Genomic DNA, 26054 nt, shown 5'->3' with positions numbered 1-26054 from the left:
ATTAGATATTCAGAGCATGCTGGCAATTTCAAAGTAAAAGTTTTTAAAATGTCTTGCTATTTTCAGACATTATTTTCGAATTCAGTTAAATTTTCCAAGCTTTTGTTTAAGAGCTGAACTCGCCACAGCTTCAAAGAATATGCACCTCATTAACTCCCTTGGCATTACACATGAAGTGATTTATTTTTCAAATATCATTCTTTCAAAATTAATCTACTGTTTTTACTAAATCCACGGTTTTTCATTTGTATGTAGGAACCAGTGCCTGTTATTTCAGATCATATTAAATCAAGGCCTGAATGTTTTATTACTATAAATTATTGTTTTCCTGATTTTGTTCTAAAGGTTTAGACTTTTGCACATGACAGTAGTAGTAATAAAGCAATTACTCTTAAATCAGGTGGTGCAGTAGCCAGTCTGTGAATGCTAGCACTTTAGTGCTAATCTCACAACTCGTATATTAAGTCGCATCACGGTGTTAGATTGAACCCATTTCTTTAACAGCATCTGTTAAAGGTCTTTTCCTCTGACTCATATTTACCTGTGGAAATTTTGGCTATGTTCGTGTCCTGGTACATGCACTATATAGACAAAAGATTGTGGACTCCTGACCATAAGATTCATATGTGCTTTTGAGCATCCCATTCTACATTTAGTCCCCATTTGCTGTTACACTATAAGTTGTCACACGAGGATTTTTAGTGTGGTTATGATTTTTGCTCATTCAGCATTCCAATTCGTTTGTGGTAACAGTTTGGGAAAGAACCACATACAATATGGCTGGAAATGTTAGGTGTCCCAATACTTTTGTCTGTGTACTGTAAGTGAGACATCTGCATGGGGTCTCCTATGACTAGTGAGGACAGTGTGTTGAAAAGATAGAGGGAGTATTTTGAGCAGCTGATGAATAAGGAAAATGAGAGAGAAAACGACATGGTGCCGAGAGAGGATTGTGGTATTGTATGAGGATGTCCGGTGTGTCAGAGATGTATGTGAGGGTGGTGCAGGACATGTATGAGGACAGTGTGACAGCAGTGAAGTATGCAGTAGAAACGACAGATTGGTTGAGGGTGAAGGTTGGACTGCATCAAGGATCCACCCTGAGCCCTTTCCTGTTTGCAGTGGTGATGGACAGGTTGAAGGACGAGGTCAGACAGGTGTCTCCTTGGACTATGATGTTTGCGGATGATATTGTTATTTGTGGTGAGAGTAGGGAGCAGGTTTAAGAAGAGCCTGGAGTGGTGAATGTACGCGCTGGAGAGAAGGGGCATGAAATTAAGTAAGACAGAGTACATGTGTGTGAATGAGAGGGAGGGCAGTGGAGTGGTGCGGTTGCAGGGAGAAGTGGTGGTGAAGGTGAATGAGTTTAGGTACCTGGGGTCAAGATTTGGAGATGGCAAAGTTAAAGATGCTGATATTTTCGTTGGGAGTGACGAGGATGGACAGGACTAGAAACGAGTTTATTAGAGAGACAGCGCATGGAGGACATTTTGGAGACAAGGTGAGGGAGGCTTGATTGAGATGGTTCGGCTATGTGCAGAGGAGGGGGGTTCATGGATGTGGTGAAGAAAGACATGCAGGTAGTTGGTTTAAAAGAGGCAGATGTAGTATGGAGATGATCCGCTGTGGCGACCAATAATGGGAGCAGCCGAAGATCTGCATGGTCTCTCCTGTACAGATCAGTTTCGATCACAGCTTTGTTCTGCAATAAAAGCCTTTCCTGCAATATTCCAGAAATGCACTGCTTAGCATGATGCACTGGTGATAGTGCATAAGTGTTCATGCCGTTAATCATTTTATGTGTAAATTATTTATAAGCATACTTTAGGATGGATGGTGATGTTTGCTTAAGTATTGTATGTTCTTTATCAAACTCTAGGATCTTTCAGTAAAATGTTTTTATTTTTAATTTTAATTTTTTTTTGTCTCCTGTGACAAACAAAAAATCTTTGCTGTTACACGCCATGAATTTATTGTAATAATTTTTTTATTTAATGTGTGGAGTGCAACAATGAGGTGTCTTTTAATTAACGTGTTTAAATTTCCAGGTTGTAACATTACGAAATATAAAAAAGTTCATAAAGTTTTTTTAATATTTTAAATATTTCAAATCAAATAAAATTTATATTGGTCACATACATACAGAGTACGACATGGGAAATGGGAAAATAAACCAAGTAAAAAATGAAGATAGATAAATAAAAAGTATTAACTATATAAAATATAAAATATATGAAAATTTATGTGAAAATGTGTATATACAAAGATGTGTATGACAGTAAAACAGTACATTTTTAAGTGATTAATCTTGTTTATGCAAGTCATAAACAAATTCTCCTGTACTGTACTGTACAGGTGCATGCATAGGGTGCTTTGCTGATGTATTCTTGAAATACACTGAATAGCCGAAAGGAATGTGGACACCTGATCATCATACCCATATATTTCTCTTTTTCCAACACGATGCTCTGTTCACTTTTATTATTTATTATTTTATTAGAAACTGTTCTGGGTAAACTTACTGCTAGATTTGATTTGTTGTTCCAGATCATCTCAAAGGGCTCTGTGAAGGCCAGTTGAGTTTTTTCTCTCTAACCTTAGCAACCCATATTTTCATAAAGCTGGCTTTGTCCAAAGAGCCATTTTCATGCTGGAACAGGTTTGGGTTTCCTTTAAAGGCATTCAGGACAATTGTGAGCTTTCAGTTTTTTGGCAACTGTTCTGGGAAGGGCCATATATGGATATGGGTGTGATAGTCAGGTGTCTGTGTACTTTTACCTCTATAGCCTTAAGTGGACCTGTAAGTTCTAAAATAATTTAAATACAAACCCGATTCCAAAAACAGTTGGGACACTGTACAAATTGTGAATAAAAAAGGAATGCAATAATTAACAAATATCATAAACTTATATTTTATTTACTATAGAATATAGATAACATATCAAATGTTGAAAGTGAGACATTTTGAAATGTCATGCCAAATTTATTTGGTTTATTTTTAATTCCATAAGAGCTACACATTCCAAAAAAAAAAATTGGGACAGGTAGCAATAAGAGGCCGGAAAAGTTAAATGTAATTATAAGAAACAGCTGGAGGATTGGCAACATGGTTGGGTATAAAAAGAGCCTTTCAGAGTGGCAGTGTCTCTCAGAAGTCAAGATAAGCAGAGGATCATTAATTCCCCCAATGCTCCGGCAAAAAATAGTGGAGCAATATCATAAAGGAGTTTCTCAGAGAAAAATTGAAAGGGTTTGAAGTTATCATTATCTACAATGCATAATATCATCCAAAGATTCAGAGAACCTAGAACAATCTCTGTGCGTAAGGGTCAAGGCCAGAAAACCATACTGAATGCCTGTGATCTTCGGGCCCTTAAGCGGCACTGCATCACATACAGAAATGCTACTGTAATGGAAATCACAACATGGGCTCAGAAATACTTCCAGAAAACAATGTAGGTGAACACAATCCACCGTGCCATTCGCTGTTGCCGGCTAAAACTCAATAGGTCAAAAAGTATATCAAAGCCATATCTAAACATGATCCAGACGCGCAGGCGTTTTCTTTGGGCCAAGGCTCATTTAAAATGGGCTGTGGTAAAGTGGAAAACTGTTCTGTGGTCAGCCGAATCAAAATTTGAAGTTCTTTTTGGAAAACTGGGCCGCCATGTCATCCGGACTAAAGAGGATAAGGACAACCCAAGTTGTTATCAGCGCTCAGTTCAGAAGCCTGCATCTCTGATGGTATGGGGTTGTATGAGTGCGTGTGGCATGGGCAGCTTACACATCTGGAAAGGCACCATCAATGCTGAAAGGTATATCCAAGTTCTAGAACAACATACGCTCCCATCCAGACGTCGTCTCTTTCAGGGAAGACCTTGCATTTTCCAACATGACAATGCCAGACCACATACTGCATCAATTACAACATCATGGCTGCGTAGAACAAGGATCTGGGTACTGAAATGGCCAGCCTGCAGTTCCAGATCTTTCACCCATAGAAAAATATGCAGCATCATAGTGAGGAAGATGCAACAAAGAAGACCTAAAACAGTTGAGCAACTAGAAGCCTGTATTAGACAAGAATGGGGCAACATTCCTATTCTTAAACTTGAGCAACTTGTCTCCTCAGTCCCCAGACGTTTGCAGACTGTTATAAAAAGAAGCGGGGATGCCACACAGTGGTAAACTTTTTTGAGATGTGTTGATGCCATGAAATTTAAAATCAACTTATTTTCACCTTAAAATTATACATTTTCTCAGTTTAAACATTTGATATGTCATCTATGTTGTATTCTGAATAAAATATTAAAATTTGAAACTTTCACATCATTGCATTCTAATTTTATTCACAATTTGTACAGTGTCCAAACTTTTTGGAATGGGTTCGTACATGAGCTGTAAACAACTGTTATATATCTGTCACTCATTGACCTGATGCATCACACTCCTTATAACTGTGCATTTGCCAGTAGGAACATGGAGAAAGTCACCCTGCTCATGCTTAAAATCTGCTTAAAAGATTTACTTCCATAAAGTCTAACTTAAGCAGAGTAATGATTGGTCTGTGTATTGTACAGAAGGAATTGTAAACAAACCGATTCTAAAGTTGACTATATTTGGTCATAAAAATGTGTGAATAATTGTGTCTAAAATGGAGAAAAATGCCATTAGAGCAGAAGGGAATCCCCATCCTTCCTCTTTTGGGAAAGTTGCATGCATTCCTTATCTTCCTGTTTATCCTGGTCTTTTGAGGCAGAACAGTTTTTTTGTCATGTCCTCTTTTCCGTTTGGCTGCAGAGATTAGGAAAGCGTATACGTCAAGGACAGTGCATTGTATCTGTCTGATAAGGGATGTTGTGTACTTGCCTTTTTGGGTAGTAGGCACATAAGCACACCTGCACAGACATCTGGATCTCGATACTCAGATGACTGATGATATTTTGGAAATTTCCATCACAATTCCCAGCATTTTAACCAGGAAAAAACAAAAAGGGTACATTAGCATTAAATGATTTAAGCTATACTGACTGCCTGTAAAGTTCAGAAACTAATGATAATGCTCAGCTTAGGCAGGCTTAGTACTGAAGATAAGTTGTAGCTCCTTTGATGGAGATTACCCCAACTTTGGCAGTATTACACAGAATATTAGGAATGCTTTGCAGGTGCTTCTAAATCCAGATTAAAAATGTGTGTTTATCCTGGACTGTTCAGACACATTAACAGTATTTTATTTGGTTAATACACATTTGTGATTTGTAGTAATTCTTATGTTGATAATGTAATAGCGACTGACTGTATGTTGTGACTTGCCATAGATAATTTGCTTTTGACTGTTTAACCTTATTACTTTTATTTTTATTATCCTATTTCATTGCTGATTTATTCACTCATTCACTCACTCACGATAGGCATTATGCCCATAAAGAAGAAGCTGGACAGAAACTAAACAGTTTGAGATTGTTGAACATTCTAGAGTGTTCCAGAAAAAAGTCATTTATCTTTATGAACCTTATTTCATTCCTTTCTTCAAGATAATCTCCCTGTGTTTAATATTCTCTGAGTGGGGAAACTTGGTCAAATACAAAAAGTACAGCCAACGTCTGTATGGCCAAAAGCCTGGCATCTTCTGTGGACTATTCTGTTTTTTTTCTCTGGATGTTGGCCTAGTTTCCCAGTATCTCGCATTTCTTCTTTGTACCTTTGGTCCACACTGCTGCAGTACTTCAAAACCCCTAAAATCTTTTCCATTACAACCCAACCATTTAAATCCAGCTGTAAATACATTCACTCTCATTTATAGCAAATTAAAATACAAATATTATATTAGAGAATATAAGGAATAAGACAGTATGTTCTGTTGCTAAATGTTAGGCAAAATTTCATGTAGATTTTGTTCCATGTTCACATGCGTGATCATTGTTGTGTCCCACTAATGTGTCCAGATTTTTAGACTAGTATTATCCCTAAGGTTATATTCAGTACTGGATTGGTACATTCTACATAGGCACTGTTTCACAGTTCCAGCTTTTACATGCACAGTATGCACACCTAATTAATTGTATTCTCTATTGCCATATTTGCACATACCACATTTGTTGATTCAAAGCATCATCAGATGACTACGTTTTATTCATGTAGTATTAATGGTCAATTAACCTGCTTTTAATTGGTATGTAAAAATATTCAGCCTGATGTGCACTGCCCTCTGCTGATTAGTTACAGCACTGATCACATCGCTCTTCAACACTTAGCATAGCATCGTATCTTATAATCAAAGCTGCTAATGTGGAAGGAGAAAAACTGGTGTATGTTTATGCATGTGTTTGTGAACTATGAGAGCATCTGTCCGGTGTTGACTCAGCTGAGAGGACTCTTAGACAATGACAGGAAATGAGACATAGGGCCAAATCCTGAAGATTCAGGAAACTGTTTACTGAAATCTGCTCATTTTATATGAAACTTAATGCAACTATATTGGGTTTTGAGGTGACCATATTGTGTTTTGTTCCTAAAAGTAATATTAGTACTACATAATCTAAAATATTACAACCTTCCCGTTTTTTCCGGGTGCAGTGTAATTGTGAATTTCCTCATGATAAACAAGCATATTTAAATGTTGTGTTGTGAAACATAGCCAAGTATATAACCAGTGATATTTAGAAGTCAGGATGAAGAGAGTTGTGTTTGCATGGTACTCCCAACGCCTGCTATTGTCTTCTGCTGTGCAGTGGCTAGAGAATCTCCTGTTTCCCATTCTGGGAATCCCATTAAACTAGCTGGATCTGCTTTAGTGTGTGAGGATGTGTGTTAATGGGGCAGGGAGGGGTCAAGAACAAAAAAAATCATTGTTTTCCATTTTTGTTGTGTATTATTTTTAGCTAAAGCTGCTACACCCTGGTTAAATTTGTAGTCTGGAAGTTTCCATAGTTTCCATATTTCTAATATAGAATCCACATCAGCACGTATCGCAGTATCTGTACTGCTCTGATACTGATATCCTCACAGTTAGTGGGCAGAATTTATGTGAAGAGGTATTATGGTGGTATGCACTTATTTTGTGTTATATGTTCGGGTGCGATGAGCGGTATAGTTGCAGTGCGTTGCCTATCACAGGGTCTTTGCTCTGATTTTGAGCTTAGGTTACTGTAAATGAATGAACTTCTCTGTTTGTTTGTGTGGAATTTCCTCTGCTTTCTCTGCTTTCTTCCCACCTCCTGTAAACATGCCGGTACAGGTGAATTGACAGTGCTAAACTGTTCCTATTGTGAATGAGCATGTAAGACATGTGTGCATAGAGTACTACCCAGGGTATATTCCCACTTCAAACACAGGCTCTGTTAACACCATGATTCTGACCTGTGAATTACGTTTTTACCAACAATGAGTAAATGAGCAGTGTCCGGATCCAAATGGAAAAATTCAAATCCAGTTCAGTGCAGTTCCAGACTTTTACACTAGTATTAGTATCTGTACCATATTTAAAAAAAAAAATAAAAATAAATAATGGATACATACAGCATGTGTACCCTTTAAATTTTGAAAAATAATGATTTTCAAAAAAAACAAAAACATGGTTAACACAGAGAAAGGTGCACATATTTAGCAGTACCGTGTTGGACAAAAATCTTGGGCAGAGTTACATTATCTAACATAACCTACTAGACCTGTTTAATAAGTGCTTGCAGTTTCTTCTCGGTCAGTGGTTTTAGATCTTCTCTGTTGATATACTGTCAGTTTCTATTTATTTCAGGGACTATGAGGACTGTGAGATCTTTGTTGAAAGAGAAGACACTGACTTGGCTAGTCATCTTATGTGCTACGATTTAGCAATATTTAAAAAGACTTTATTTTTCCAGTTTGAAACTGTGGAATGTTGGGCATTTTAGTTCACCCTGCTGTTATTGGCACACCAATAAATAAAACTGATTCGGCTTCACCACCGGCATCCAAGAATGTTCCATTCCACCATCTTGTAAATCTTAAAAATTTGGATCTTGAACTGTTTTCATTTTTCCCCCTTTTCCTCATTCCATCACTCTGGTGCTGGTTAACCTGTGTTTTTTTTTTTTTTTTCTGTCTAAAAGATGTTTCTCTGAACATTCCATTCCATTCCATGAAACATCTTCACAATGAATATCTTTGGTACATCTATGCATATTCTATAAAGTGTAATTGACCTGATAAAATTTGATAAAGTTTGTAATCCACTACTTTGGAGATTCTTCTTAATAAACACAGACATGGAAAAGCAGACAGGGTTTTGGCAGGAAACTTTCAGCTTCATGGTCATTAGGCAAGAAAAATCCTGATTAGTGAGTTAGTAAAAGCCAGTTATCTATGTACACTGTATAAAAAGGCACACATTATCAGTACACTTCATAACCATATATTAAGGCTGATGTTTCCCTTTAGTATGTTTTTGCTTCATCAGCAGGTCTTTCTGCTTGCAATATATAAAATATGTTGAGGTCCTCATGTTAAAATGCCCTAATCTAAAACCATACATCATAAGTACACTGGTAGTCGCTTTATTTGTGTTTACGATTGTGCTTAGGTCACATTAAGCAGTAGGATTTTCTGGGTGATTTCAGTCCTACAGTTTATGCAAATTTAAACACAGGGGTTATGGGGAAGAGTTACCTTCTTCAGTGTTCTTCAGTCCCTGCATCGTGCTGCTTGCTAGCATGAAGTAATCACAGTTTCTGCATGGCTGCTACTTATTTATTCACCGTATCCTAAAGACGACGTGTTCACCGAGTGACGTACGCAGAACTGGACATGCACAGTGTGGTTTTTCGAGTACGACAGGGACGATGTTGCAGCTGTGCTTGAAGGAATGTGTTGAGGATACTGTTATTATCCTGATGAAATCTAAGTCTTTAATTAACATTCTTGCATTATCCGTCTTATTTATTTTTTCTTCATCAAGTGCTCTCATGACTAATGGCACAGTTCTTTGGGCCTGTGGAAGTGATAGTCATTTTATAAAGTCATTTTCAGATTTTAGAGCAATTACAATAAGCTATATGATAATTCCCAGTACTATGCTTATGTGTTGGGTTATGGGTTAATAATTTACTTACTGGCCTTGTGTACTCACACACTGCACTCACTTGGAACATTTGTTAATGCATTTCACCTCAGTAGTATGCGTTTAATCGCTTTACAATTCCTCATTTTGTCACCCTTTTTTGAAGAAAGCGGGCTTTGTTGTATGAGGCCATATATCATGTGCTGAATAGACTGTACAAGTCTAGTTTTTCTGCTGCTTTGTGCTGCACTGTAAAATGTATAATGCTATAGAGAAATGCCCTGACAGTTATTGTCTGAGTTGAACATGGTAGCGAATCATTTTGCTGCTTATAGTATGCGATGCGTACCTGAAAGAATCACACACATACACACACTGTTCGGATGTGGGAAGGGCCACACTAACCTGAGAAGGAGGGGAGGGACTCGATGATTCTGTAGCACAGTAAGCCATGACGTGCTTGAGAGCCAACGAAAGTATAAAGGAAGAAGAAATTTTGAGAAAGAAACGGGTACATTGTGGAAACCAGACTTCATTAGTTCCTCCCATTTGACTGACTGCTCAGAATGTTGGACTCGTACTACTCGGCTAAAGGTAAGAGATCATTGTGTTTGTGGCACAAAAGCAGCAATGCAGCTGGGGAAAAAAGATCAGAGGTAGTAAAAGGCAGAGACACAACAGGTGCAATGCAAGTCATCAGGTGTCATTTCAGTCACTGGACACACATTTGTGTGGGTGTGAGCGAGTTAGTCTCCTCTCTGAAGAAAGTCATGTTGCATTATTTGCAGTCTTCCAGTCAGTGTGCCAGTTGATGTATTGGATTTGAAGGAGTCTCCGCTTATAGAGCACATACAGTAAGGAAGCAATAGGGGCAGCAGTTAGGCTTCTTGCACCCATGATTTTGTTTTGAAGACAGGAGTCTACATTCCTGATGTGACTTCATCTGGGGTTTTTTTTTTCTCCCAGGTGTTTTTCACAGCCTTTTCTCATTTCTCAAGACACAGTGAAAAAAGATCGACTTGGCGAGATGATGCACTTTGGAAAGTTTGCAGCAGAATGATTTTTGGGTTTTGCACAGCCCATATCGGCGTTATCATCATTATGCTACTTAGGCAATTATTTAATTATATATTATATTATTAATTTATTCTTTTATATTCATAATATAAAATATTACAAATCGGGTAGTTTATGTTGTGTTGGATTGATCGACTGGCCTGCATTAAAAAGAAAAAGAATATATATATATATATATATATATATATATATATATATATATATATATATATATATATATATATATATATATATATATATATATATATATATAATTAGGGGTTAAAGCACTGAAGGTAAACAGACAGGATTGTGTCCTTTCTTCTATTTTTTTTTTCTTTTGTTCTTCTTGTTTTTTTACTCATCATTGTTTTAGTTTTTCTTCTTCTATTGGTACTGTTGACTATGGCAGCCTATAGATCTTTCTTGTAAAAAGAATTTAGAAAATTTATTTGGGACTGTCTAAGGAATATTTTGACCAAATTTGGGGTGGTTGATGTCAATGATCTGGCATCACCAACTGTCTAATTTGGGACTAAGTTGGATGTATATGTTTAAATTCATAACATTTGAACCAAGTGTCCAAAATGTAAAGGGATAGGATTTGGGTTTATTGCATGTGCATGGTTAAAACCTGTATAAATGTTATCAAATAGATTTAAATACCTCATTCGGTTTGCCCTTTAAAGGGCCAGTGAATCTGACAGCATAGCTGACAAACAAGATGTGATTTTAGTAAAGACTTTGCACGTTCACACAAAATTTATGCATCTTCAGGACCATAACCTGAGGCTATGAACCAATTTCCTTTCCAGCACCTCCTACTGGCCAAAAACAACAAATAACATGTTTACATATAGCTGCTGGTATTGCTACTCTTCCTCCAAAATTTTTTAATCTCCACCAGATTTGGTTTAGAATATCTTGACACCCTGCTTGCCATCTGTTCATCTAAACATTATTTTCTGTAGTTAAAGAATTCTACCACTGCCCATAGAAATAACAAATATTTGACTAAAGTTATAGCCCTGTTTTCCTGTGATCGATCAGTTTGGCCTCTAAAAATACTGGTTGCATATAACAACAATAACTACTTCTACTACTACAATTCTTCTTCTTCTTCTTCTAATCATGAAATACTATGATTTATTAAAGTCCTCATGAAAAAAAAAATCTATCTGTAATTACCTACAAGTAAATCTTTATTTGTCAGAGTGCTGACAGAGCAATAGGAAATGAGAGATCATATGCAGGTGGGAAGTAATGAAGTACAAAATCTTCGTTACTGTACTCTAAGTAGATTTTTCTGGCTTTTTTATTTATTTTTTGACTTTTTACTTTTACTCATAAAATTTTTGACAAATATCTGTACTTTCTAGTTCTTACATTTTAAAACCAGGTTTGTTACTTTAGTTATAATCTAATTGGTCACATGATCAATATTTTTTTCTTCTCGTTGCCCACCATTTTCAGCCCATCAACTTGTTTCTTGTCAGTGCGTGGCTACCACTATCTACCACTGGTGTATCACACATCTAGCTGCTTTCTGGCTCTCACACAAGACAGACGTAGACTAGTTAATAAAGCTCATATTAAGAAAGGCAGAAGACAACAAGAATTAGGGGTTAACGTGGGTGAGACAGAGGGAGTCAGCGATATAAACATGACTGAGAACAGAGAGATTCCTGATCACCTGACCATCATGATCTTTTCTCTGCTTGTGTTCTATATGGTGGATGTTTAGCCTGGATACATTCATTAAATAACAAAATTTTAAATACGTTTGTATTAATATATTAATATGATGTGAGGTCCATTTACCAACATGACACAGGTAGTATTAATGGCTACTTTTCTACTTAAGTACATGTCAGAGCCCAAACTTCTTTACTTTAACTTGAGTGAAAAAGTATAGTCAGTACTTCAACTTTTAAAACATGACTATCTGTACTTCTACTTGAGTGAAGGATGTGTGTACTTTTGCCACCTCTGTCTTGACTAACAGTGTGCAACCCTACAATTGTGCTACTCGGCTTTTGATCCACAAAAACACCCTAAAATTTCTGTTGCACAGTTCTATTGCTTGTATCTATTTGGCTCTTTGCTAGGTAATATGGTTCAATTATTATTATTTCACTCCTAATGTCTGGCAGACGGTTATCTGTATTAATCGATTTATTCATGTGTAAGTGAAGCAGAGATGCATGCAGAGTTTCATCATCACTGTATTAGGCTTAATGCCCAAATGAGCAGCTAGAACCATTAGAGCACGTTGTGCACAAAATCTTTTTCCATTATTTCACATCATGACACTTACAAAAAGAAAGCGGGTTCTGTTGGATAAGGATGTCATTCACGTGCTGAATAGATCACAAAAGTCCAGAGTTTTTCAGCATTTCTGTCTACTCTGTTCATCATTGCATGCCTTTTTAGGAACACTTAATGAGTAGCAATTATATATGATATGACCTTTTGGATTTGTATTGTTATAAAAAGGCCTTCAGTGCTGCACTGAATGGGGAAATGTGTTCCAGTGCTTGCATTCAGTGATAGAATTGAATTTGATGACTCTCTGCATGCAGTGCCAAGAATTGTCTGTCCAGGATTGTGCGTGCTGTGCATCCAGTAAACCCTGTGTGAATGTGGATTTTTGCTTTGTGTCTCTAAATGATTGATACTGTGTGTGTGTGTGTGTGTGTGTGTGTGTGTGTGTGTGTGTGTGTGTGAGCAGGAGAGGGTGGGCATATTTTTCTCAGTAGGCTCCATCTGGAGTACAGAGTGTTTTTAACTCATGCTGGTTGATCTCAGTCAGAGAACATCCACAGCGCTTGCACAGGCATTCAGTACACTCAGCAGTCTGTCTGTAGCCTGAGCCAGCTTGTTTTTCAGTTTCTCCCATATCTACATTTAAACCAAGCCCGCTGTCTGTAGCTACATCCAACAAACATTTATGAGCCTCGCTTTGTTTAATTTCGAGGCACATCCACAAATGGTGCAGATGTGATGCTTTGAAGCATGTTGTTTTTGCATTGCACAGTAAGCATGTCATGCAGTGGAGCTCTTCATGCGTGTAATCTCTCACCCTGTGGATCTAGTGGATCAGAGGTTTTAAACACTACTAATACCAAGAATAATAATGCTATTCTTAATATAGGTAGGTATATATGCAAAAATATTTTTGTCCTTCACATAGCTGACCTGGCAGTCCCTCAGATTTCTTCTACTTTCTTCTTCTTCTACTGATTTTGAATGCCTCTGTTGTTGTATAAAATATTTATGTGGTACATTTAAACAGGTCTGGCCGTATCTTTTTATCGGCATGTTTTTGTGTTGCAAAGACTGGAAATTGATTTCAAGTAGTTTACTAATTTTTACTGAATGATCCTTATATTGATAAAACTTGACCTTCTGGCAGAGACAATCACATTCTAATTAAAATACGTGTGTGGAGTGAAATTCATTATATTAAAGGCACCAGCCTTTTGGGCTTAAATATTTAATCTTAAAAAATGTAAAACTTAAATCAGCAATTTTAAGTTTTAATTAATTAATAATAAATCTAAACTTTTTTGTTTCTACTCAGCTAGTACAAGCCCTGTCTTTTAGTAAAGCCAAGCAATTCGTATACAGAAATACTACAGAGTATAAAGGGTGAAGTGTTTTTGGGAGTGGTCTTGTGCGGCCATGTGGTTTGATGTGCTCCCTTGTTCTATAAAAATACAGAATCATATGAAACAATGAAGAGATCTGGAATCGCCTTAGAGAACTTTAAGGGTTTCTTAAATGTGCTATAAGATTTGATATTTACTATTTATTCTGAAGATGTTTGATATTTAAAGATGTTAAAATATGAGTGTTTTTCATGAGAGAGACGTGATATTGCAGCACTTGGACAGAGGTCAGCATTTCATATTAGAATCACAGCAACAGTTTTTTTTAGATTTCCAAAGGATTAGAAGACCGATCCTAGAGCAGAAGACCAGGATATCAAATTAAAGAGATAATAATAATAATAATAATAATAATAATAATAATAATAATAATACGTTTAATTTATATAGCGCCTTTCCCAAGCTCAAGGATGCTTTACAAGGTACAATATAATACAATAAACATACATAAACATATTCGTCGGACATTTGCCCAGGACGAAGGATCACATGCAGCTGCATGAGTTAATAGCAGAGACAACATAGACATAAAAACATACAGGACAAGAGATAGAACACTACATAGTACATGAAACATACACCACATTTCAGAAAAATGAAGGACTCCTAACACATATGCATTAACTGATAGTGGAGGTTGAAAAGGTGGGTCTTAAGCCTTGATTTAAATTCAGTCTAAAACCTATGGCATAATATGCTGTATTTAGCAAATTATGAATATTGTAATTTTTTTTTTAATAGATAGTCCCAAATAAAACCACATATTACTGAAATTGAGGCAGATTACTGATGTGGTGAAAGACCCTGCGGAAAAGTGAAATAAAGATAAACAGACAGACAGACAGACCAGCAGAATCAGTGTCATGGTTTATTGTTCAAGTACAGCATATACATTATCTATTATCTATTACAATAACAAGGATACATTTGCTATAAACAGAAAAAATATTTTGAATATGTTTAAACTTTTGCACTGTAAGTAAAATCTATATTTTATAGAGAAAATTGCACAGAAAAGAAAGAACATCTTGATAGTGAGAGTGGGTATGTGTAGCAATTAACCTGTCATAAGTCTTTCTTGAATTTGAAAAGAGGCTTTTACTGTGTTTGTTGGTTTTGTCACTCATTGTTCTAAAGCTTCTGCTAAGGGAAGGAATTTAAGTGGTTTGATGGCCTGGGTGTGAGGGTCGGTGATGATTTTCTCTGCATTCCTCTCACTTCTGGAAGAGAACAGGTTTATGAAGATGGGCAGATTTAGAGCATTATAGAGGTCAGGCGCTGATGTCGCGTGAGAGGCCTGGGGCCTAGTCAGCATTCCAGTTCATCCCAAAGGTGTTTAGTGGGGTTTAGATCAGCGGTCTGTGCAGGCCACAAACGTTCTTACACACTAACGTTGGCAAACCATGCCTTTATAAAGCGCACATTGTACACTAAAGAATTTGCATGCTGGAACATGTTTTTGGCCCCTTAGTTCCAGTTGAAAGTCTACATCATTTAGAGACGCTCCAAACAATTATGTGGATCCAACTTATTGGAAAGCCCCACGTTGTTCAGCAGATGGCACTGTTTGCTAGTCTTTGACATTTTCTTCTTCTCTGGGTTATATGAAGCATATGTCTTCATATCCTTATTTTCATTTACACCTCATTCTTTACTAATGAAAGTTCACTTTATAAACCTTATTCACATCTTTTGAAAATTGTGGAACTAAAATCAGATTTGTGTTTTTCTCTTTTGCAGGTAAGTTGCTGTTCCTCATTACTGTACCTTTCTGATTCCTCATTAGTGGATCATCAAGGTGAGCAGGCATCTCACTCAGGCTTATATCAGAAGATAATGCTCATCCCATCACTACACATCACATTCCCCAGCACTGGCTTTACAGAAGCATCACACCTACTGTATATACTGTTTTATTAATTGTCCGTCTTTGAATTCCTGTTTTTATGTTTTCCTGCACCGACTGCTTTGTACATAGGGTTTTTATATATTTGATACAAGGACAAAGGCATTTGCAGATGTTGGAAGACTCTCTGTGATCTGCTAGCCAGACTTTTAACAATAAAGTGAGAATCAAATAGGAGCATTACTGAGGGCATGCTAAGGCATCTGGAACAAATTCTTTCTGAGGGAATCATGAACGTCTTCAAACATTCTAGAAAGAGATTACTGCTTGAACACGAACTTTAGACATGTACATACATGATAAAAGCGTAAATCATGCTGAACCCCCCCCCCCCCCCCAACCCCCAGAGGAGAGACTTTAAAGCGTTTTTTTGACTTGTTCTGGAATCTACTGAATTGCAGTGTCATGTTCCTTTCTGGTACATGTTGGTGGCCATACTTATCACAGACCCAGTTTCCAAACTAGAGGTTGTTAGTTTTGGCCAGCGTTCTGAAACATCTCTTATTGTTTTATTCACCAACGGTAACTGTTTGAAGCTGAGCCTGTGTTGGGGTGAGGCTTCACAGTCATTGGCATCTAATGGATTGGTTGTTTGTTTAAAAAAAAAAAAAAAAAGATTCTGTAGTATTCGTTTTGAATAGATACCCATTGCATGATGCAGTTTATTCAGAAAAGTCACATGCTAGCCCCATTCTATACTCTACAAGCTTATACCTGAAGCTATACAATATGTACAGTAAAGCTTCGCTGTACATATTGCTGTAGGAACTACATTGCTATGCTTTCTGTATAATAAGCTCCGTTTAAACACTATGGTCATGTCGCTGTTTATTTGTTCGTGCAGTAACACCCAAGTAGGGTGCAGAGGGCTTGATTGGAAGCAGAGCATAACAGAACAAGCTCTGTTTAGAGATAAAAATGAAATGTTTAATGGAATTTTGAAAATGCTGGGCTGGGTTCAAATGTCCAATGTGAAATGTTCATCCTTTAATGTGGGCGAGGTTTTGCCATGAATCAGCTCGGAAGCTTTTTACCGCCATGCATGCAAATCTCTAATCGCAGAGGATGAGAAGGCAAATGACTCATCCTTATCTGACATATGATATGCTCGAATGTTGTAGTATTTCATCTGAAAATGTTGCACCAATACAGAAAAAAGGTATGGGTGTATGGTAGGATAGGGTGTGGCATTTCTTAGGAAGTACTGGATGTACCCGGTTTTGGATTGTTCAATGTTTATCCACTGTTCATGGAAATCTTATTGACCTAGTGAGTTTAAACGTGCTACCGGTAATAGTTTAAACTTTAATACAGCACACCTGCGACAACTGTCGGGAATATTGTTCCTGAAATGGGTGTGACAATCATTTGTGCTTCTTTAAGGGGTTTTACATTAGTTATCCTTTAACCAGATGATACATAAAAGTGGTTTAATTGTGTTATTCCTCATGCATTCAGCTGCAGAATTATTGGCACTTGTCTAGAAAATAGGCAAAAAAAAACAAACAACAACAAACAAAAGTTTAATATTACATCCAATTAATGCATTTTCTACTAATAAACTGAAGAATCGATTTAACTTTATTTACTTTATCAAAATGACTCCTAAAATGATAAAAAAAAAAAGGACTAAGAAATAAATGGATTTTTACATGTGTCTACAAAAAGTTAAACCTGTTCATGTTCTACTGCAGAAAAATGGCCCATGACCTCTGTTTTGTCTTTGCCCAAACAGGTATGGCTGTAGGTGTTCTAAAACTGGCTCATAAAACTGATATTAATAATCATCTCAGGGCATGACCAAACTGTGAGCAATGTGTTAGGGCAATTCCTAAACACCTTCAAGAGAGCTGTTAATTTTAAGACATTATAATGACATTAATATGGAAAGTTATTTCGATATGGGTGAAAGCTTATTCGCAAATCAGCTGAGAATGATTTCACCCTGAAAACGTTGAAAAGGTAGAAAAGGAATGCACCCGAATCATTTTGTCCAGACGGGGGCACTTTATAGGCAGGGATTTGTTATAAATCACTTTATTCAGTCTGTGTTTGCCTGTCGAATTTTATGCGTTTGCACTATGTGGCCTTGTGAGCATTTTTGGGTTTGTTCGGAGAGGGTGAGGAATTTGCAAGTCAGTTATCAGAACGTCTAAAAATAAAAATCCACGGTTCGGACACATATTTACTGCCTCACTGTCAGTAAGCTATCATGTGTCAGTTTTGCTTTGCAGTTGCCACAAGCAACGGCAGTGCATTTGCCCAACCACCGGCCTCTGACTCATATTTCCATGGCAACCACAGGAGCTGCCTGAACACACCCTGTTGTGGCTTAACATTTACTGACTCATCGGCTAAACATTTCAAGTGCTTTATAGGGTTTCTCGAACACTGCTACAATATCCTTTATATCGTTTTTCTCTTTTATTACATTTCCATTTATATCTGATGATCGCTGTTGATGTGTTGGATAGATGTGGGGTAAGATCTAAACCTTGGTCTGGGTTAGTTCAGGAGTAGGTAAACACCTCGGGTGCGTGTCTCTGGGTGGCGCAAATGGCCCAGTCTCGTGCCAGTTGCCTGGCATTTTCTTCAACTGCCATTTTCTGTCCTGTCGGCCATCCCACTCACTCATTTGTTAAACAGCATTGAGCTTGTAAAAATGGAGACAAACAATATAACAAGCTTTGTCTAGTCTCCTTTTATTGGAATTTAATTTCCGTTGGCTCGTTTGTATTTTGTTGTGCCACTCTGAATTGAGTTAAATACCAAGCTTAGCGCAGGCTTCCACCTAGGGAGGGGTATTATGACAAAAAATTATGTTGTATTATATACTGTGATAAATTATGTCCCAATATACTTTTTTGCTTCGTTTATAAAGCACAGACATTTTAGATGTAAAAGGTTTAGAATTCTTTAAATGGTTTATTTCGATTGCATATCGAATGTGTACCATAAAAAAGTTCCATGACACGATATCGCCGTCAAACTGCTCTCCTTTGCTCCAGTTTCAAGCTGGAGAGATATTTAAACACATGTGTAAAGACTACCTCATTTGAAACACATGGGGCACAGATTTCTTTGGCGTGGATAATTTGTTTGGTGACAACGTCAGCTTTCACTTGCTGAAAAACAAAGTACCTCACTTCATTAAAGCAGGAGCTGCAACAGTAGTAAAGAGCAGACTCCTTGTGTGGTTTCTATAGTAATAACATTTGTGTCTGTAACACTGCATGGTATGGCAACTATTTCTGAACCACCATTTCCACTCTAAAGTTCTTGTTTCAGGTTTAATGTGCGTGGACTAGTCTGCATGAGATTATAATTTTAAGATTCTAATACCACAATCTATACTTATGGTCGACATTTTACAGTGGTGTGAAAGTGTTTCTTCTGTGTCTTGATTTCTTAATATTTTGCATGTTTGTCACACATTTTAATGTTTTTGATCATCAAAGTAATTATTAATATTAGTAAAATAAAACACAAGTGAACACAACATGCAGTTTTTAAATGAATGTGTTTATTATTCAGGGGAAACTAAATCCAAAACTACATGGCCCTGTGTGAAAAAGTGTTTGCCCCCATGTTAAAACTGTGGTTTATCACACCTGAGTTCAATTTCTCCAGCCACACCCAGGCCTGATTACTGCCACACCTGTTCACAAATAAGAAATCTCTTAAATAGGACAAAGTGAAGTAGACCAAAAGATCTTCAAAAGCTAGACATCATGCTGAGATCCAAAGAAATTCAGAAACAAATGAGAATAAAAGTAATTGAGATCTATCAGTCTGGAAAAAGTTAAAAAGCCATTTTTAAAGCTTTGGGACTCCAGCGAACCACAGTGAGAGCCATTATTTACAAACGGCAAAAACATAGAACAGTGGAGAACCTTCCCAGGAGGCCGATCAAAATTACCCCAAGAGCATAGCGAGGACTCATCCAAGAGGTCACAAAAATACCCCACAACAACATCCAAAGAACTACAGGCATCACTTGCATCAGTTAAGGTCAGTGTTCATGACTCCACCATAAGAAAGAGACTGGGCAAAAATGGTCTACATGGCAGAGTTCCAAGATGAAAACCGCTGCTAAGCAAAAAGACCAAGGCTTGTCTCAGTTTTTTCAGAAAACATCTTGATGATCCCCAAGACTTTTGGGAAAATACTCTGTGGACTGACGAGACAAAAGTTTAACTTTTTGGAAGGTGTGTGTCTCATTATGTCTGGTGTAAAAGTAACACCGCATTTTAGAAAAAGAACATCATACCAACAGTAAAATATGGTGGTGGTAGTGTGATGTCTGGGGCTGTATTGCTGCTTCAGGACCTAGAAGATTTGCTGTGATAAATGGAACCATGAATTCTGCTGTTTACCAAAATATCCTGAAGGAGAATGTCCGGCCATCTGTTTGTGACCTCAAGCTGAATCGAACTTGGGTTCTGCAGCAGGATGAATGGCTTAGAACGGCCTCTGAATGGCTGAAGAAAAACAATAAAGACTGACTTGAATCCTATTGAGATGCTGTGGCATGACCTTAAAAGGTGGTTCATGCTCAAAAACCCTCCTGAAGGCTGAACTACAACAATTCTGCGTAGATCAGTGAACCGAAATTCCTCCACAGCGCTGTAACAGACTCATTGCAAGTTATCCCAAACGCTTCGTTGCAGTTGTTGCTGCTAAGGGTGGCCAAACCAGTTATTAGGTTTAGAGGGCAAATTCTTTTTCACACGGGGCCATGTAGTTTTGGATTTTGTTTTTCCTCAATAATAAAAACCTTCATTAAATAAACGCATGTTGTCTTTTAGTAATATTTTAATTAGTTTGATGATCTGAAACATTCAAGTGTGACAAACATGCAAAGAAATAAGAAAGGACACTTTTTCACACCACTGTATATATAGCTGATGCTTGGGTTTCTAAGTGTGCTGTGGTGCTGTGGCCATAAACTTCACAAAGTCCTTTGTGCTCATTCTCTCTCACGTTTTTCTTTTCTTTTTTTTAAATACTTTGTCTCAGTCACTGCATACTAAATTTCTTATTCTGAACAAGGGAGTCAGTGTTTGTGAAACTATGCTGTGGTGCTCGTAGATGTATAGAGTTTAGTAGAATAGAAAGGGCTGGGGGTCTGGACAGATTTATGGAGTTCATGCATTTGTGTGTTTGTGTGAAGAGGAAGAAAAGAAGCGCTTGTGTTTTTTTTTTTTTTTAACTCCGTATCCCCTCCCGTTTTCCCCAACCTGCCTCCGGTTCCTTTCCCATCCAACAGATTTTAGACAGGCTGATTGGAACGGGTTGGTACCATTAAGACAGGGGCCTGGAGGTGGTGGGCTTTGCGCGGAAGAGCGAATGGCCATGCACTTTGATCCACAAAATATGGGTGATTTTCTAGGAGACCGTTTCTGGCGCAGCAGCAAAAAAGGTAAGAAGAGGATACAGAGTTGGGTCTGTTTGTTGATTGTGAATAACGGTAGTTGGTGAAGGTTAACACCTGAAGATGGAGACACACCTTACACGCCAGAAGAAATCCTCACTTATTTGAGGGAACCACTTTTTTTTTTAGTTCTTGCAATTAAACTATCATTGATCATTGGCTTATTTTCTGTGCGAGTCTGGAACCTTCAGTAATGTCAGCTTCCATCTCAGGCTTTGTCATTAACTGGTCATGGATCCGCATCCGATCTGATTTTCAGAAGGCCCCGAGCTAGAATGATTAAAAGCAGATTTTTTTCTCACTGCTTAGTTCGAGTCAAATGAGTGCCACATCTTTACTGCTTGAGCGCTGGCTTTTCTTCAAGGCTTTCTCAAGGGAAGCTGGAAAAGTTTCACATTCCCTCAAACCTCATATGAGATCTAACTTCTGGAGCTGTTAATGGGGAATAATGTGAGATGAACTGTTTACACTTTACTGGTGTAAAGTGAGATCATTGGCGTTAAGTTGGTTCTGTATGCTGTAGGTGTGTGTGCAGTTTTGGGAGAACGAGGACAAAGAAGGGAAGTGAAAGAGAGACAGAATTAGTGGTGGTAGTAAGGAATAACTTATGACTTATTTCTTTCCATTCTGGAAAAGGAGAAGTTAATGTGACCCGTGACTCATGATGTGGAGAACACAGCCGAGACTTGTGATTTTGTTTTTTGGGGTTTTTTTTTTTTATTTTTTATTTGGTGCATTGCATCATTTTTTTTCCCCCTTTTTCCATATGTGCTGTACCAGTGGAAGGCTCAGAGCGGCTATTACTACTTCCTGTCTTCTTTCTGCTGGACAGAAATTTCTGCTGCACAGTGGTCAATGCAGTCCTTTATTTAAACATTAAAAAATTATATATATATATATATATATATATATATATATATATATATATATATATATATATATATATATATATATATATATATATATAAAATATTTTAAACCTTATAATGAAAACACTTACACAAGATATGTAAGATCTTAAACTGTAACGTTTATATGAATGGCAATGTCCACAAACGTGTACTTTTTTTTTTTTTTCTTTTCTATATGAACATATTGCTAAAAAGAAGAAACAGTTACTCAATGTTTCATTTCCATTTCTCAGCCTTGTCTCACTTCTTCAGTCTTTATAATCTATCCAGCCTTGCATGACTATGCCTTCATACCACGGCTTGTTAAATGTGTTGCATCAATACCTGTACAGAAACGAGGGTGTAGAAACTCTGGTATTGCGTGACCACTTTCACTGTAATTTCTGTTAAATTGTGTTTATACTTTAAACACAATTTAACAGAAATTACAGTTAAATTGTGTTTATACTTTAAACAATCCGTAAAAAAAAAAAAAAAAGAAAAGCATGCAATATGGCACTAAATTCTTATAATCAATATATGATGTATTTAGATTTCTTAATATAAGTATTCATGTCTTAACAAAAGAAATAACTAAATAAACAATGTGCTATTGTGTAGTGTAAACAGGTAACTCAGTGGGTGATTTGTTTGCATCTATTGTGGGTTAACAAATTTCCTTTCCACAATAATCAGTGAAGCCATTGTGTAGATATGTGCTTTTTGTTTATCTGGTCTGGGTCCCCCAGGGTATTGTAGGATCCTGGACTTGTGCATATTTGGTGGATTTATTACTCAGACTGTCCAGGTTTGCCCCTCCCTGTCAATTCTCTTAGACTGAGTCCCGAAAACATTGATGTACTAAATGGTTCCACTTGCCTTGACACCCCCTGCATTTTACAGTTTTTACATTACATTTACAAATATTATTCAGAGCAACATACATTTAGCTTATTTACACAACTGGGAGGTTGAGTTTGACACTTGAGTTCCAGGATTTGAACAATGACCTTGCTATCAGTAGATACCACCTACTAGCTAGCACTTACCTCACACACTTTAGCTGCCAAATCTGGAGGATGAAGACTTGTGTTCTTCCTCTCAAACACCGAACTGCTGCATATGCTTTGTCAGAGAGCAGCTGAAGTTGGAGGAAACACATGAACTGACTCACATCCATGAATTTGCACAAACCTGTAAATGGCTAGACCTTCTTTCTTCAAGACTTGAATTTGTGTGAAAGGTTGCACCCCTTAAGGAACCTTTTACCCCATTTAAGGTTGGTGTAGCTATTAGTCCTTAATTGTATAAATATTAATATAAGCAAATGCTTAGAGTTTTATCTGCAAACACCATTGCTTTTTTTATGTGATTCGAGGAAGGTATGCTTGTTGTCCATCTCATTTTACACAGCAGGAGAGTATGGCTGTTAAGTGGAAGGTTAGTAGGTCAACAAGGGTCAGAAAAGGCTATGAAGAAGACAAGTGCATGAATTTCAGGCATGTAGTGCATGCAGTGGTGAAGGTGAGACGTGAATGACGAGTTCACAATATTCTTTTGAGCACTTTCTGATTTTCTTGATGAAAAAGCAAGAGAAATAGGCAATGTTTTAAGAGGACCCACACTGTTTAAAACACATTTGGCACTGAATTCTGAACAACATTTTTAATACCCACCACACCACTGCAATTTCTCTGCTGCAAATTCTAGAACCTGGATGTATTTGTGAAGCAGTAGCTACAAGCTAATTCTGCTAAGTCATCTGGCAGCAGGATACTTTCTAAGAGTGCTTACTTGAGTTAATATAAACTTCCGGCCAGCTCAGAGCAGTCTGATCCCTGTCATCAGCAAGATGATTCACCCTGCAGGCCTTCTGCTCACATGAGGTTTTTTTTTCCCCCGACCATTCAACAACCATACCACGGGTTAAAATTAGAGGTCACCTGATTGATCAGTTAGACTTTTTTGGCATTTTTTAATCAACCGGCATCGACCAATTGCGCTGCAAATTAGGCCGATTTTTTAGGCAGGTGCATTTGACTCACCAAACCGGGCGTGTACATTTTGCACTTGTGTGAGACATAACTTTCCCCTTACCAGCAGGTGGCAGTAGTTTGTATTTCGCATGCAAACAGGGAAATCGGAAATGATAGAACTGTGAATGTATAACGCAAGCAGCATTTACATCTGCGGTGATCATTACGGATTCCTGTAGTTTTCTGCAATCATGTCTGTAAGTTGCAAAGACAAGAGCAAGAATGACAACAAGTGTGTTGCTTCTTTTTCCCCTCACGTGCTCATTCACGAAGCTAAATAGCTATTCAGAGTTCTCTTTCCGCCACTGCTCAACATGCAGGATCAGGCGTAAAATAGCTGACGAACTAAAGCCGACCCACTCTCAAAAACCCACCCGACATTCCCAGATGGCCGACTATCAGCTTGGAGTGTCGCAGTTCTTATCATTCGTTTTCAATCTAGTCTTATATATTTCATTGAGTAAATATGATTCTACTTTTGAAAAGAGAATGAGAATAACATTTGGAGAGAGAGAATTTGAGGAACCTTTTGGAACTGTATTGTTAGTGAGCCTTCAACCAGCTGTAATGTAGGCCAGAAAAAAAAACCCATATCGGTCGACCTGTAGTTAAAATAACTGAGTTTACACGTTTCCTCTATTGGGGTTTGTTTGAGTTGTTGGGAGCATGACCTGTATCTAAATAATCATATGGATTGTGTTCCTGCAATTTGATTGGCTGCTTGCATAACTGTATAAATGAGCATGTCTGCATGTGTTCCTATTAAAGTGGTTAAAAATATATAGGCTGTGTTTTAACTGAAATCTAAACCTGATCTCATTACTTTCCAGCACATTTCTCCTCAGATAAACTAGTTATTTGAGTTTTTTTTTTAATGTAATGTTAACTGACCTACTATATGATACTACTCTTATTTTCTGTGATATTTTCAAAACACTTAAATGTGATTAATGTAATTAATGACTCTTGTTATTATTAATAATAAATAATGAAATGATAATGCATGTTGTGTGTGCTCTGTCAGTTAAAGACACCAAATAATAATGTTATCATAAGGAAAGTAAGAGCTGAATGCATGATGATTTGCATTGTGGTGGATTTTGCAAGTCGTGTCATGCAAATCTATGGAGCTCTTTTGTGTATTGGAACTCTAAAAGTGGGTCTGTTTCCACTTGTGTTCCAAAAAGTTTATAAGCATCTGCACACAAAAATAATACACTTTTCAGTTAAACGGTTGGTCCTTTTGTTAAGCATGGGAGATCATGTCATACCAGTCATCAAAAGCATGCACGGGCCACATGCCAGCAAAAAACCATGTTTTCATATAAATATTAAATTAATTCCATGTGACCTATTACAGATTTGCATAAAAGTATGCAAACTAGTCTGTACACACTGGCTCTTATTAGACAAATAAAAGCATTGTGATCATACCTCATTTTGTGTGGATGCATGTTTAAGAGTTTGGAGTATATTTTAATGGTCAGATAAATCACAATTCACCTTTTTCCCACACACAAGTCTATCAAAATCTTTAAAATTATTGATTTGCTAATATAATTAGACTGTAACTCCTATTACGTCCCAGCTGCTGGAATCCTTCAGTTGTCACAGGCTGCACACCAAACTGACCCTGGAGAAATGTGAAGACTTTACAGTAGGCAAAGTAGTAGTAGTCCTCCAGACACAGAATTGTTGCATCTGTTCCGGGAAGTCAAGGCTCTTAGAAAACACTACCTGGGTTAGGTTTTCTTCTATGCTAATGTAAATAATTAAATAGAACATGACGTCAGTCAATATCTGCAGTTGTTAGATCACAATGGTGGACGTTTGATCCTATCTATAATGCATAAGTATTCCAACAAGCAAGGATGTGGATTTCTTTTCTTATACTGTATAAATAAAATAAAAACAATGACTGCATACACCATCCTTTAGCCAAACTTTAATGCCATATATTTTTTTCTTAGGTCATTTATTCATTCATCCGTTTATCTCCAGTAACTGCTGTATCCTTGTCAGGCTCA

General features: G+C 37.3%; 1 protein-coding gene across 13 annotated transcripts in view; it reads left to right on the top strand.

Annotated features, from left to right (window-relative positions):
- Positions 1-26054, top strand: part of plecb (plectin b) — a 124717-nt gene that overhangs the window by 38327 nt on the left and 60336 nt on the right. For 2 of the 13 annotated variants that reach the window (XM_083542878.1, XM_083542874.1), the window contains exon 1: positions 9586-9628. The exons of 10 other annotated variants lie outside the window; for them this stretch is intronic. In XM_083542878.1, the coding sequence (XP_083399004.1) occupies positions 9601-9628 (28 nt within the window). In that variant the 5' untranslated portion in view covers positions 9586-9600. Of the gene's footprint in view, positions 1-9548; positions 9629-26054 lie in introns of those variants that run through there. One more of the 13 variants, XM_083542879.1, reaches the window with a different exon arrangement.

Source organism: Silurus aristotelis (assembly GCF_946808225.1).
Source record: "Silurus aristotelis genome assembly, chromosome: 1".
Taxonomy (NCBI): Eukaryota; Metazoa; Chordata; class Actinopteri; order Siluriformes; family Siluridae; genus Silurus; species Silurus aristotelis.
The sequence above is the reverse complement of the archived record's forward strand: the minus strand, read 5'-3'. Positions and strand labels throughout refer to the sequence as shown.